The 14,765-nt window shown below is 36.3% G+C and overlaps 2 protein-coding genes across 3 annotated transcripts in view; both read left to right on the top strand.

The window, feature by feature from the left end:
• LOC147511381 (uncharacterized) overlaps window positions 1-14,765 on the top strand; it is a 123,615-nt gene that overhangs the window by 64,853 nt on the left and 43,997 nt on the right. The gene's annotated exons all lie outside the window — the stretch shown is intronic.
• On the top strand, window positions 13,106-14,152 carry LOC147511385 (peroxiredoxin-2B-like). Its single transcript, XM_086603096.1, has 3 exons — window positions 13,106-13,307; window positions 13,552-13,631; window positions 13,727-14,152. The coding sequence occupies exons 1-3, from the start codon at window positions 13,153-13,155 to the stop codon at window positions 13,978-13,980; spliced, it is 489 nt and encodes a 162-aa protein (XP_086459222.1). The 5' UTR covers window positions 13,106-13,152; the 3' UTR covers window positions 13,981-14,152.

Raw genomic sequence — 14,765 nt, 5'->3', positions numbered from 1 at the left:
GACTAAACTACTCACAGTTTTTAAAATCGAACAGCTTCCCGAAAGCGATACCCCGAAAGACCGACGTCGACTGTCGCACAAAAAGACGATCTTCCTCGTTCAAAACCTTTTCAGTAAAACTTTTTTTTTTTTTTTTCCTAAAACTCTCGCTGTGTTTTTCCCTCAAAAACTCTATGTGAGAAAACTCACCGAAAAACAAGGACAACACTTATCTATTACTTATGGGACTTTTATCCCTAAGCTGATAGTTATCCTATATTAGTGTATCTATTATTCATTATTATTATTATTAGGAAAATAAAAGAATAAAAACACAGGGTGTTATAATCTCCCTTTTCTAGTGTTTTTCTTTGTACATTGTTTCTTTAAATATGGTTTGCTAATATTTGTTTTATTTTTCTTTGTAACGATGGGTCCTCGATCAAAGAATGTGAAGAATGTAGCAAAAATGACATTCAAGGGTGTAAAGAAATTGTTTAGTGGCGGTTCCTCTAGTGGTGACGCAGTTGGAAGAAAGAGACAAAGGGCGAGGGTTTAACGCCATCATCGGTAGCGTAGAGGGACCATTTGGAAAAAAAGAGGTCCTTGAGATTCCTGAGGTTGATTCATCGAGTGAAGATAGTGTAGATAGTGATAACAATGTAGATTTAGATGTAAATATGGACAAAGGGAAGAGTATAGTAGAAGAGGAGAGTGAGGAGGAGGATGAGGAGGGTGATGAGGAGGGTGAGGAGGATGATGAGCAGGATGATGATGTGGAAGAATATGTGGTAGAAGACGTACCACCAGTGGAAGAAGCACCTCCGGTATTGGATTTCGTAAGAAAATCCAATGATGATTTGGTGTTTCAAAGAGGTATATATGGGGGAGGCCCGTATGAGTCAGAGTTGTTGTATGACTATGCAGTGAATGTCGCTCGCGATGTTTGGGAGAGAAGGGTAATATTTTGTTTTTCTTGGGTATTTTGATTTTCTTTTACAAAATCTTTTGTTTCTGTTCATATATATCTAATGCGTGCTCGGTTGTTTTAGGAGGATCGCGGAGCGTTGAAGTGTGTTTTGCACTTAGCGAAGTTATCCCAATGGGATTTCAAGAATGAATGTGAAAGGTCTTTGAGATTTGCCCAACAGTTGAGAAAGACTGGGTTGTTTGATCTCGTGGAAGGTTATCACGAGCATATGGATCCACCATTGATCTCTGCATTTGTGGAGAGATGGCATCCGGAGACCAACACCTTCCATATTCTAGTTGGGGAGATGACTGTGATTTTGGATGATGTTGTCCAAATTTGTGGAGTCACAGTTAGAGGAAGAGCGGTGCAAAGGGACAGTGAGCTGAACTGACAACAATCGGTAAATCTCTTACATATTGCTCTGGGGCTCCCTATTGATTTGATTAGGGTGGAGATGGAATCTAGCTGGTTCACTTCAAAAGTAAGGCTAGAATTCATCCGGGAGCATTTTACGAACAAGGTTCATGATAGCCCTATATGTGACGCTGCTGGGAAGGTGGTGGAGAAGGCCTCGAGTTTCCAGGAAGTCCAACGGGCTATTAAAGCTTTTCTCCTGTTTTTCTTTGGATGTGCCATTTTTACTGACAAGTCTGGGACTGGAGTGCCTATATGTTATCTGAGGCCGTTGTTGAAATTCAGTGAGATAGAAGAGTATGCATGGGATGCAACAATTTTGGCGCTTTTGTATAGAGGTCTTGGGGCTACCACATGTATGCGAAGGTGAAAGGGATTCTGCTGGCTATATGACTCTTCTACAAGTAAAACTTAAGTATTTTAGAGTTTTTTTTAATGTTAATTTTATTACTCTATCAATAATATGTTAACTATTTGTGTATATCTAGGCGTGGATCTATGAGTATTTTCCGTTATCGAAAGCAAAGTCCCAAACTTCAACTATACCTCGTCTCCTCCCACGTGCTCATAGACACACCCCCCGCTTCCACACTATTACGATACAACGCGATGCATTGCAAGATTATCGAGCGATAATTGATGATTTGAATTATTTCAATGTAAGTATTTAAGTTTGTTTATATTTTTTTTTAGTAATTGATCATTGGAGTTATTAATGACACATTTGATTTTGTTTCAGGTTGATTGGCATCCCTACAAAAATGTTAGAGATACAAACCCGATCGATGACATTGCATTTTTTGAAGGATTGCTATGTTTTTTCAACATTGTCGAGCTTTACGCTGTTGCAAGGGTGCTGCGTCAGTTGGGTCACGTGCAGCATGTACCTGTAGATCTTCTAATACCAAATTGGAGAACAAGAACTGTGGCAGGACGCGGGTATGAGGTGAACTGGACCAATATTGGGCCACTTTACTGGGAGTCATGGCAGAATCACGTGATCCAACCCTGCAATCGAGGACTTATCTCGTCTTATCCATGGGAGTGTCATCAAAACTACATGACTTGGTATGTGAGGAATTCTCATGTAGTTTTGGTGAACCCTGAGTGTCTTCCTATTCATCTCTCTCTGGAGACACTGCCTAACTGTTCACTGATTGTAAGTATTATGATTTTTAATTGAGTTTCTATAACTGTGATTTTTTGCATTCGTTTGGTAACTTATCTTGATTTTCCTTTTTTCGACAGAACGATGTCATCGATGAAACCAGTCGTTTGCTAGAAAGAGATCTGCAATTGGCTGGGAATGATATGCCAGAGGAAGCAAGGTCCTCCTTCGAACGGGCGTATAACTTGACTAGGTGCAAGTACATTGGTGGGCGTTATAGTTTATGATTTGTTTCAGTTTAGGATTTGTAACTTTGTAATTTGTTTGATGGATGGATTATTTGAAACTTTGTTAACTTTGTTTCAGTTTTAGTTTGATGGATGTAATTTGTTTCAGTTTAGGGTTTGTAACTTTGTTAACTTCGAATTGATAGATATGATGTTTGAATGAATGTTTGATGTTTAAATGGATGAATGATGTTTGAATGGATGTTTGATATTTGAATGGAATTTGATGAATATGAATGGATGAATTTGATGAATGGATGTTTGATGTTTGAATGGAATTAAGTGGAATTTGATGAATATGAAAGTGTTGTAAAAACGAAATGAACTTTCAAAATTTTTTGTCCAAACGATCCAGCCCACATCGTTTGGTATAAAGGTCAAACGACCTCGTCAGATTGTTTTCCCTTATACCAAACAACTTCGGCAGATCATTTTCCTTTAAGCCCAAACGACCCATCCATGTCGTTCGGTATAAAGGCCAAACAACTTCGGCAGATCGTTTGCTTTTAAGCCCAAACGACCCAGCCACATCGTTTGGTATAAAGGCCAAATAAATTGACCATGTTGTTTGCCTTTAAGCCCAAATGATGTGGCTGGGTCGTTTGGTATAAAAGCCAAACGACTTGACCATGTAGTTTCGGTCATTATTGACAACATACGAACATTATTTCAAATCACTCGATTGCCGTCCGAATTAACTAGTCGATCACTCGATTGCCATCCGAATCAACTTAGTCGATTACTCGATTTCCAAATCACTCGATTGCCGTCTGAATCAACTTAATCAATCGAGCGATTTCCAAATCACTCGATTGCCGTCCGAATCAACTTAGTCGATCACTCGATTTTCAAATCAAATCAAATAAAAGCCCTAACATAACAAATAACATAAAAATAAAATCAAGTTACACTTGTTCCAAATTACATCAAAATATTATTTAGTCGATCGCTCGATTTCCAAATCACTCGATTGTCGTCCAAATCAACTTAGTCGATTACTCAATTTCCAAATCAAATCAAATAAAAGCCCTAACATAACAAATAACATAAAAATCAAATCAAATTACACTTGTTCCAAATTACATCAAAATATCATATCGACAACATACAAACAACTTAGTCGATAACATATATTGTTGGGTCTTCAACGGGCTCGTTTTCCCATATTAAATTGGGAATGTTCAATGCTATAAATTGCAATTGCCTTGCTATCAAAGCCAAATTCCAACTTTCAGCAATATCATATCAAGCTCTAAGCCATTGGCGCATTACTGGAGGAACCGGACAATCTTCAACAAGTTCAACATTGACAAAATGATTTTCACCAACATGTGCACTACCCAACACTTGGGTCACTCTTTCAGGATTTGCTTGGGTTCTCAGCGGCATGATAAGGAAGCACTGACGAGCTCCTAAATGCAGGAGGACAACATTAAATCTTGAAGCAAATAGGTATCCAGCAAAGGGCAAACTCATCCACTTATTTAAGGGTGTGTAACCTTCTTCATGTAGATTTCTTTCATCGCGATAAACAACCTCACTTTGATCGCATAAAGTACAACAAAGGGGAGGTTGTCAATAAGCTCTTGGTACAAGTCCTTTCTCATCTGCCAATCTTTTTAACTTCTTCCTAATGCAATGCAGAAGCTCTATAACCGCTAGATTCTTGCCGCCGCCCGTGGTCATGGACTCTAACAATATATTTATGCATTTTCTCGTAAATATCCAACCCGTAATCCTTAGGACCCTCGTCTTTCCAAAGTCTAACCCATCTCTCACATTTCGGTGGTGTGGCTGTTTTGGAGAATGCTTATTTCGTGGTGTGGTTGTTTTGGTGTTTTGGAGAAGACTTATTTCTTGGTATGGTTGTTTTGGTGTTTTTGGAGAAGCGCTTATTTGTTAGTGTGGTGTGGGTGTTTTGGGTTGGTATTTTGGAGAAAGCTTCTTTCTTAGTGTTGTGTGGGTGGGACGTAGTATTTGGTTGTGTGAGACCCACTCCTTATGATCTCGTTGAGAATGTTCAAAATGAGATGTATCTCACTTTGAAGAGTTCTCATCTTGATTTGGCTTTTCTCACGCAGCCTACTTTTCGGCCGACCTTTGGTTTTTGCTTTCTCATGAGGCGGTATGATATTAGCTTTTTTTTACTACGTTAGAGATTTGACTCTCTAATTTGATGCAAAAGCGAACTCAAAGTTCCTTACTCACGATCTTCGCGTTCGTAAAGTTGAAGTAAGGATCGAACCAACCTAAAGGTTAGGACAACTACAACTTGGTTGTTACTCTTAGGGAACTAGTGAGCAAGTTTATAGTAATACTAGGTTTCTTTCCTACACAAACATTAAAGAAAAATATTAAGATTCGAAATATGCAACTAAGACAAAATACAATTTACTAAAGAAAAGGTGGAGAGCTAGCTAATCCTCCTCATGTGAAAATAACATTTAGTTGTTGATTTGAAAATGTTCATTTGATTCTTCCTAGACTCATAGACAAGCCCTAATGGAAGAAAACTTGATCCCTAACATGTATGGCTCATTTCTAAACTCATACATGTTAAGATTGGAATCAAGCAATGACTTATCTCTAAGCTCATTCCTTGATTCCTAACTAGACACTACACCAACTATCATTTTGGGATAGGATGTAGGTCTAGTTGTTCTTCCTAACAACCTACCAAACCAACAACAATTATTTTCCCTCACATGAGTTGGATTAACTCCCCAAAAAAGAAAGTTAGCTCATGATCCTTGGGATAAAGGATTACAAACTAGAAGAACAAAAAGGAAGAAGAAAAAACTAACTAAACTCACTTGCTTTTTATTTATTTTCTAGAAGAAAACTAACCAAGGTTTTCTCCATTAAAACACTTACAAGCTTTTTCTTACAAAACTAAAAACTAAATAATAAGAATGACTAAGGAACTAAAATAATACAAGGTAAGAAAAAGAAGTCAAGGGAGTAAATGGAGTGTCCCCCCTTGTTTTGTTTTCTTCTTCATTTGAGAGACATCTTATTTCCTCCCATGTGAAACATCAAACCACATTTACTTCATTTTTATCCACCACATTAAAACAAAGTGACACCTTGCCTTTTTTTCACTATTAACACCTAATCTAATTAATTACATTCAAGGTGTCAACTTTGCACCAATAATTTGTCATTTTTGTCTTGACATGCTCCATGATTAATGACTCATCCAATCTTGCAGGCAGATAGTGGGTCACGTGGTAATACCCAATCGATGGCGGTCCGGTCTTTGGGCAATTTTACAACTTCCGCCTATGTGTAGAATTCATCGCCATACGATTGTCCGGAAATTTCACTTGTCGTGATTCGAGTCCCACGGTTCAAGAGGTAGGAGCTTCGGAAGTTTGATGCTTCATGCGGATTTGGAAGAATTCATATACATGTGCGTTCCTCGCTTTTATTGCGGGGTTTAAACCATATTTCCATGTTTATCGAATACGCAAAAGTATGAAAACAAATTTATTTCATGATTATTAAACACATAGTTAACCAAATTTATATGTCTCAACGGGTTTCATAATACACTTTTGGGGTGCTTATCACGGTATTTAGCCATGTACTTACTTGGTACGGCCAATCTCCATAAGCTTCCTAATCATAACCCTTTGCTCTTCTTCTAAAACCATTGCAAACCTATTCATGAACAAGTCCATGAAGGTGTAACATCGGCACCAACACCCATTGACACATTAGGAGAAATGCATAATGTTTTCCAAAAAGTGGTCGATAACGATCAAAAGGGATGGACCGCTCTTGCTCTTCAAACTCATTAATTCATGAGCACATAGCTGATCCATGACTCGTGGTGCAAATAATACAAACACCTTATCTCCATCTTTAACATGCTTTTCGCGGGTATCTATTTCTTCAAATAGCAAGTCCAAACACTTGTGTGAGACAAGGTCTCGAAGTTCGCTAAAACAATGGAATCGGTGGTGGTCTTTGAAGTTACAATCATACTTTCTCGAAGGTAGCTCTAATCTCGGACAACCGGATCTCTAGAATCGGGTGTATTAAGCTAAACATACTCAAAAAATCATGACAGCCGGTTTGTTTCCTAGTACACGCTTCTTCGAAAGCATGAGACCCTTCAACTCAATTGGTCGTTGTACTTAAAGTGAATGTGTTGGTCACCCAACAACATACGAATCGATCCTCCGAGAAAACCAAGTCTCGCAAATAACTAACAAAATTGGAGTACTTAACCCGTAATAATTTTTCCAAAGCATCCCATCTAATTTGGAAAATAACCTCTCGTCTTCGATTTGACTCATGGTGTTCCACGAACCGGGCCTTCTACAAGTTCTATAGTTGGAAAAATATCGTAACATTTTGAAAGGGACGTGACGTAGGCGATATGCCATCTACATAGATGATTGTGTGCATTAGGGAAAACTTTGTCACCGGCACTCATCAGGGCCAAGTCCCTGTCAGACACGATCACGGATGGGCTTATGTCACCAAGCAAGCCACTAAAATGATGCAGGGCCCACTCATAGTCGACTGTTATTTCAGACTAAAGTAACACCTGACACACGGTGAAAGACTTCCACGTTGAACTCACCCCAACAAACTGTACGAAAGGCCACCGATACCTATTAGTTTTGTAGGTAGCGTCTAACATGAAAACTGTTAGAAAAGTCCGAGCCAACTTAACACCTTCTGGATGGGCCCATAACAACCCCGTTATCTCCTCGGTATTCTCATCCTGTCTCAACTCTTCAAAATAATGTTCTTTTGCTAACAACTCACGCAATCTCTACAATTGTGTGAGACCGTTCATATCCAATTTCCTCACCTTCGCGCTTTTGCGGTGTAGACTTGGGATATACTAGATATGTTATCATGATACCTATTCTTGATGGAATCCAAAATTTGTTTAGGCTTTATTCCGCACTTACTCATCTCTGACAAGTACTCGAACTCTGGAACGGTCAGACGAGTAGCAAATGCATATCCTTCAAGGGTCTTCGCCAATACATGGATGTGAATACCATTTCTAACTTCTATTTTCCAACTATTGACAGTGCCGCGTTGGAAAACACCTTTTAACTTAAATGGACATCCCGATTTCTTGGTTCCCGACCTTCTTTTATTTGCCCTCCCTTCGCCTTCCTTCTTGTGTGACCAATACACACCCGAGCACTCGCAAGCCAAATTCAATCTTGCTACTCGATTTCCCTTGGCACACTCCGACTTTTCAATGACCATAACAACATTAACTTGTCTTCCTCTAGCGGTTGCCCAACCAATTGCCTCGCTACGTGTATGAAAGACCTAAACACATAAAAAACAATAACTATTATTATTAATACACTAATAAAATTACATTTAGAAAATTTAAAAAAAAAATGAAATCAATGCCTACTCAATCATACCTCTTCCGTAGTAAAATTTCTATTGTATCACTTAAAATCGGTTGACAATCCACATCATTTGAGTTTGCAGAGGATCGGTTCCCGGATAGCGGCAAAGAATTCTACATATAGAAGAATAAAACAAGAATATCAAACAATTTGCATTTAGTTTTAAAGTCACAAAAAAAATGAACTTTTAATTAAATTTAGTCCAAACGACCTAGCCATGTAGTTTCATAGAGGGTCCAAACGACCCGGCCATGTAGTTCTGTAGTGTCCCCAAACGACATGGCCATGTAGTTCTGTAGTGTACCCAAACGACCCAGCCATGTCGTTTCTCACCATGTGTTCCCAAATTCCCACCCGACCATGTCGTTTGGGCTCGGGTTTTGCATTCATTCAAATGTTTTGCATCCATTCATTCATTCAATCAATCAAGTGTTTTGTATTCATTTTAATCAAGTGTTGTTACCTTATTATTTAGGTTTGCACTTTGTCGTCGACGATTTCTCGGCATCTCATTTGCTCGACTAGTCGCATCTTCAAATTCTTCACCTTGACCTTCAACATTTTGTTCCATTTTTTCACTTTCAACATATCTTCTATTTTCTCCTTCTCTAATTTGTTGTTGCACCTCAAACATTACCTCAAATGCTTCTTCTTCATCTTCATGTTCTATTTAGAGAAACTTGTGTATTCTAATATGTAGAGAAACTTGGGTATGTAGAGAAACTTGAGTATTATATGTAAGGAGTAACAATTTTGATGAAAAAATAAGCAAGGAGGAGTAATGAGTATTCTATATATATTTGAAATTTTGATATATTTCGAATAATTGAGTGAAATATGTTCGTAAACCCTAAACTCTAAACACTTCAAAAAAAAACTAGTTTATTATTCACAATTGAATTAAAAAAAAATGGAAAATACCAAGTTTAGATATAAAATAAATTATTATTTTAGATTTGGATAATTGAGTGAAATATGTTTGAAATTAAAAATTTTTTATGTCGGTACGAAATTTGTAAACCCTAAACCCAAACCCCAAACCCCCAAACTAGTTTATGATTCAAAATTTGAACAAAAAAATAAAAAAATAATAAGTTTAGAAATAAAACAAATTATTATTTTGAATAATTAAGTAAAATATGTTGGTACGAAATTTGTAAACCCTGAACCCTAAACCCCAAACTCCCAACCTAGTTTATGATTCATAGTTTTAAAAATAAAGTAAAAAATAACAAGTTTAGATATAAAACAAATTATTATTTCAAATAATTAAGTGAAATATGTTGGTAATGAAATTTCTAAACCCTAAACCCGAACCCCTGAACTCCAAACCCCAAACTAGTTTATGATTCATAATTGAAAAAATAATAATAATAAGTTTAGATATAAAACAAATTATTATTTTAGATTTTAGCATATTTGATTACATGTTTTAACTTAGTTATAAAGATAGGTGACTATGTCATAACAGATAAAGAGTGCAGAGTGCATGTTGTGTTGGTGTAATTGTGTTGTTGCTGACCCAATTTTTTTAAATTAGATTTCAATTTTCCTAATTCAATTGGAATGTGTTGATAGTTGATCATTATTAATTCAATTTTGCACATAATTGTTTAAATAAATTATTATACACTTATGATCGATTAATTATTTGAATTATAAGAAAAATGTTAATGTTTATATATAAGAAAAGTCTAATTGGTGTTTATGTCCAAACGACTTCACCATATCGCCCCATATAAGTCCTAAACGACCCACTTGTATGTGATACCAAATGATTAGCCAAATCTAAAATGCACACACAAACAATATGGTCACGTCGTTTGAGTGTACACTCAAACTACATGGCCATATCGTTTGAGTGTATATTCAAACGATGTGGCCAAGTCGTTAGAGTGTATACCAGAACGACGTGGCCATATCGTTTGAGTGTTACACAAACAAATACTCAAACGACGTGACTATATCACACCTTTTCCAAGAATATCTTCATCACTTAGCAACCAATGCATAGAGTGAGGGCGCGAGCGTCAAAGCGGCTATCTTAAAAAATTCCCATTATACAAAGCGCCTCCAGACGGTGGGTGTATAGATAAATTTAACTATATATATATATATTTACATATAATAATTTCTTATTTTATTTAGTTTAGAATTAAATTATTTAAAAAAATTTAATAAAAGCTTATTGGAAATATAGTTTTATTGAAGCCAATTAATTGGCTTTTACGTTTAGACACTTAGCCACCTGACATGGTGAGGCTAACAAAGTGCGATGTATCACCACATGGGTTGTCACTTGATATGTGTTAGAGACTTAGAGCATCTCCAATATATGGGGGTGTAAACAGTACAAGTTGTAGATTTTACACCCCTAAAACAAAAAATACTATTCCAATAGAGTGTGGGAACTGTATAAGATAACTATCAACTAATAATATGAGAAGAAAATTTCCATCGTTTTTACACATTCTTAAATAGTATGGGAAGTTACTTCAAATAACATGTGAGAGTCAAGAGAACAGGTGTGACCATTCAAATGATGCTCACGCTAATATGAATGAAAGAAAATTCTACCGTCATTAATCCTCCTCTTTCCTCCATCACTGATAACTCCTTCTCCTCTCTCAATCATCAACACACACAATTGACCGTAACAACATCAAAAGCAAAACGAAAAATCAAGAACTACACACAACATCAAAAGTTGGGTTGTTTGATCTTGTTTGTATATTTCATATATATATATATATATATATATATATATATATATATATATATATATATATATATTATTTTTTTAAGTAGAAATTTTATTGATAATGATAACGAAGTTTTACAGGATGATTAGAATAGAATAAGTGCAACAAGTTTGCGCCACAAGTCATTTATAAGAAGTGGGGTTTATTATTATTATTATTATTATTATTATTAAGAAGTGGAAATTTTTTTATTAATAATGATTTGGGTTTTACAAATAATTAAGACAAGTTTTAGCCGCAAGTCATTTCTGAATGACAAATCCTATCCTTCTAAATGCAAACTCGTTAGAACCAAGCTGTCATTACATTCTTGTCCATAACTTTATCTAACCTCTTAAAGAGCTCAAATGCAGACTATTGTGCTAGAAAACCTTTTTATTTTTTATTTTATTTTATTTTATTTATTCATTTTTTAAGTGAAAATTTTATTCGATTGTTACGTAAATGATAAGTCTCAAACCAACAATGGAGTTTGATGTTGAGGTGTTGAACCAAGTTTTAATTTAATTTCATATGAAGTTCTATTTATTCGTTATTTGATACAACTCCCATCTTCTTATAATTTTCCTATTGGAGAGGCCTCAGTGTGTGAATTTCCATCCTATACATTGAAGTGGAATGGAGAGTATAAAATCCTAGTGGCACCATATGGAGCCTACGTGGAGGTGTTACCTCCACACCCTCCATCAGATATGCCCTTAGGAAGTAAAAGACATGCTTTATTTTGGTAAAACGTGTTTTTACTAGCCCAAAGTCAAACTTGCCGTTTATATTCTTCACTCTGATTACCTATAGTTTTGCAAAGTGGGACTTCAACAAAATAAAGTGGCGCATTCAATTTGGTTTTAAAGCGTGAGTTCGCCAAACGTGGCCTCACTTTGGACGCTTTAGGTTGCTAAGTTTCATCAATACCATTTGGATTGAAATAAATAAATAAATAAAAAATCAATACCATTTGGAGATATGTTTTCTAATAATATCTTACATTTGGGGGGAAATTTTATGCCAAATAGAAATAATTGGAAAGGAAATTGGGATATCTCTACAATATATGATAGTCGGGTTATCAGGAACCACATTTCTCATCCGAATATACTATTTCTAATCTCTTATGTTTTACAATTTAAAAACACATTTCTTAATTATTCTAATCAGTTCTCTCCATTTTAAGTAATTTACAAAAACTCTCTCACCTCATTTGAAATTAATTAACTTTTATATTATTTAAAATAATTTAGAAAACCTCATTCACTTCACTAGAATTATAATCAATACCTCCTAATATTTTTATATTGCTTTTTAAAAATGTTACAACTACAAATTTAAAGGTTTGAAAAAAACAGATGCATACGGTTCGCATACTTGTTTGAATTGAATCACACATTATATTCCGGAAGCGCAATAATTGAACCATTTTCTCATACTTTCCTAAATGTCAATCGAAATCATAAACCTTCATTTCGAAATATTTTCCTAAAACCTCGCCAAAGGAGGTTGTTCGGTTTTACTTGTTACCGTGAACCCAACCTGAAATATAGCCGATAAGCAAATAAAGAGCATCTCTAAGGTGGGCGTATCGGGTCGCATTCTTCAAATTTGAAGAAAAAAGGTGGAAATTCATGGTAAACTATTCTTGTTACCGCCAAACGGAGGTTTGGATCGCGGAAATGTATACGCGCCGATTACTAATGTCCCAAGTTTTTTGAAAACCTCGCCAAAGGACCAAGTTATTTTTTTACTTTTTTGTTCGGTTGGGAATGTGCGAGTTTTTTTTTTGAACTTGGGGACTCACGGTGGTAATGTCGTAGCGGCGATTGACAACCTGAAATGTCCCATGCGACCGCTAGAGTTGGTGAAATTTCTTACTGATTGCTTTAAGGTCGCGATTAAGAATTTGAAGAGTATCTTCTACCTGAGCAACTCTAAGCTAGTAAAACTAGAAAAAGTGGGTCCCAAATGGACCAAGTCATATTAGATGACGTAATTAATGACACAAGAAACCCATTTATTTCCGGCCGCGACTTTTTAAAAAAAGGTCCCACCAACTTAAAGAAAACCGCGTAGCATCTTATCGAAAACCAACTAATTATTAAAACCAGAATAAAAAGCAGGCCAAAATAAAATATTGACTTCCAAAAAGAGTGCTCAACTTGCCCTATATATATACTCCCTCTTTTCCTTAACTCCTCACTTGATCAATTTCTGAAATCAAGAAAATCACTAAAAAAAAAAAATGGCTCCCGTCGCAGTTGGTAGTTCTATTCCAGATGGCACCCTTGCTTATTTCAACGAAGAGGATAAGCTAACAAGCGTATCTATTCACTCTCTTGCTGCCGGTAAAAAGGTCATCCTTTTTGGTGTTCCCGGTGCTTTCACCCCCACTTGCAGGTATAATCTCTTTCTCCCACTGAACCGGCTTTTTTGGGTCAACCGATCACTATGTCCCAACATTTTGGATTTAAATAATTTCCCAGATTTACCCTTGTTATGATCCAATGGTTAAACCGTGACGTGGCTTTTTACATAACCACATAATAATTATGTGTTGTACCTAAACAACTTTTTTTTAGCACCGGTGCAACACTTCAAATGGGATTATTCTTTTTTTAAAACATCTTTATGAATGTGGCAGCATGCAGCATGTACCTGGATTCATCGAACGCGCCGAAGAACTAAAATCCAAGGGTGTTGATGAAATTTTGCTCATCAGTGGTAAATGTCTTGACAATTTTATCATGTTACGTTTTATGTTCGTGTTTTGATAGTTGTGGTCTTGATTTTTGTATTATTGTGAAATGAATGGGCAGTGAATGACCCATTTGTAATGAAGGCATGGGCAAAGACTTATCCTGATAACAAGCATGTCAAGTTTCTAGCTGATGGGTCTGGTGTGTACACCCATGCACTGGGTCTTGAGCTGGATCTCGCAGAGAAAGGGCTTGGAACTCGGTCAAGGAGGTTCGCAATGTTGGTTGATGATTTGAAGGTGACGGTTGCAAACATCGAGTCTGGTGGAGAGTTCACTGTCTCTGGTGCTGATGAGATTATTAAAGCTCTGTGATTTCATCACTGGGCTCCTTAGTATTGCATTTTTGTCTTTTGCTGAGTCAGGCACATTTCTGCCACTATGGTTATGTAGTTGGAAATCGTTTTAAGTTGAAACTAGCTTATTAAGAAGAAGATTAATAGAAGTGGTTGTTTCTTGTTTTATAATAATATCATTTTTTTCACAAGTGGTATCAATTATAAAATCTGGTTGAAATTTTTTACATACTGTGTGCTTCAACGTTTGCGCGATAGTTTCATATCTGATTTAATGGGAATTCTAGTAGCAACGGTTTTTTTGTCTGTTGCAATTCAATTACATGTGAGAAAACAGAATTAGGCTTGTCAGGATTTTGTTGTGAGACATTGGTAAGTATGAAAATATTGTTTCTACAGTTCTACTTGTCTGATACGAAATTTGACATGAATCGTTTGAAGCTTGTTCTGATCAGTTTCTAGCCTCTATATTGGCCTAGTGTTCAGACTCGACGTGATACCTTGTTTTGGAGTTTTGACTCTGAGCTCACAGTGAGTTGATTGCAGCAATAATCCGATTATGTCACCAGAGCATCGGTTGTCACAGAGTAGCCTGGAACCTATAAGGAGAAGAACAAATTGAATCCGATACAACAGCCACACAAGGAAAATACTTCAGGGTTTACTGCACTTAAACAAATGTAAAACAAACTACACTGAAAACTGAGAATTTTTCACCCAGGAAAATGCAGTTAAAACTCATACCAAAACGTAGAGATGGATGTGCAGAAGAAAACTGGATAGATGGAAGTGGACAGCCCATTT

Source organism: Coptis chinensis, chromosome 3 (genome assembly GCF_015680905.1).
Source record: "Coptis chinensis isolate HL-2020 chromosome 3, ASM1568090v1, whole genome shotgun sequence".
In the NCBI taxonomy this organism is placed as follows: Eukaryota; Viridiplantae; Streptophyta; class Magnoliopsida; order Ranunculales; family Ranunculaceae; genus Coptis; species Coptis chinensis.
This window is presented reverse-complemented; position numbering and strand designations above follow the sequence as displayed.

Coding starts and splice junctions, on each gene's coding strand:
- LOC147511385 (XM_086603096.1), top strand. CDS start 13,153: ATGGCTCCCGTCGCAGTTGGTAGTTCTATTCCAGATGGCACCCTTGCT. Junction 13,308..13,551: donor GCTTTCACCCCCACTTGCAG/GTATAATCTCTT, acceptor TGAATGTGGCAG/CATGCAGCATGTACCTGGAT. Junction 13,632..13,726: donor TGAAATTTTGCTCATCAGTG/GTAAATGTCTTG, acceptor ATGAATGGGCAG/TGAATGACCCATTTGTAATG.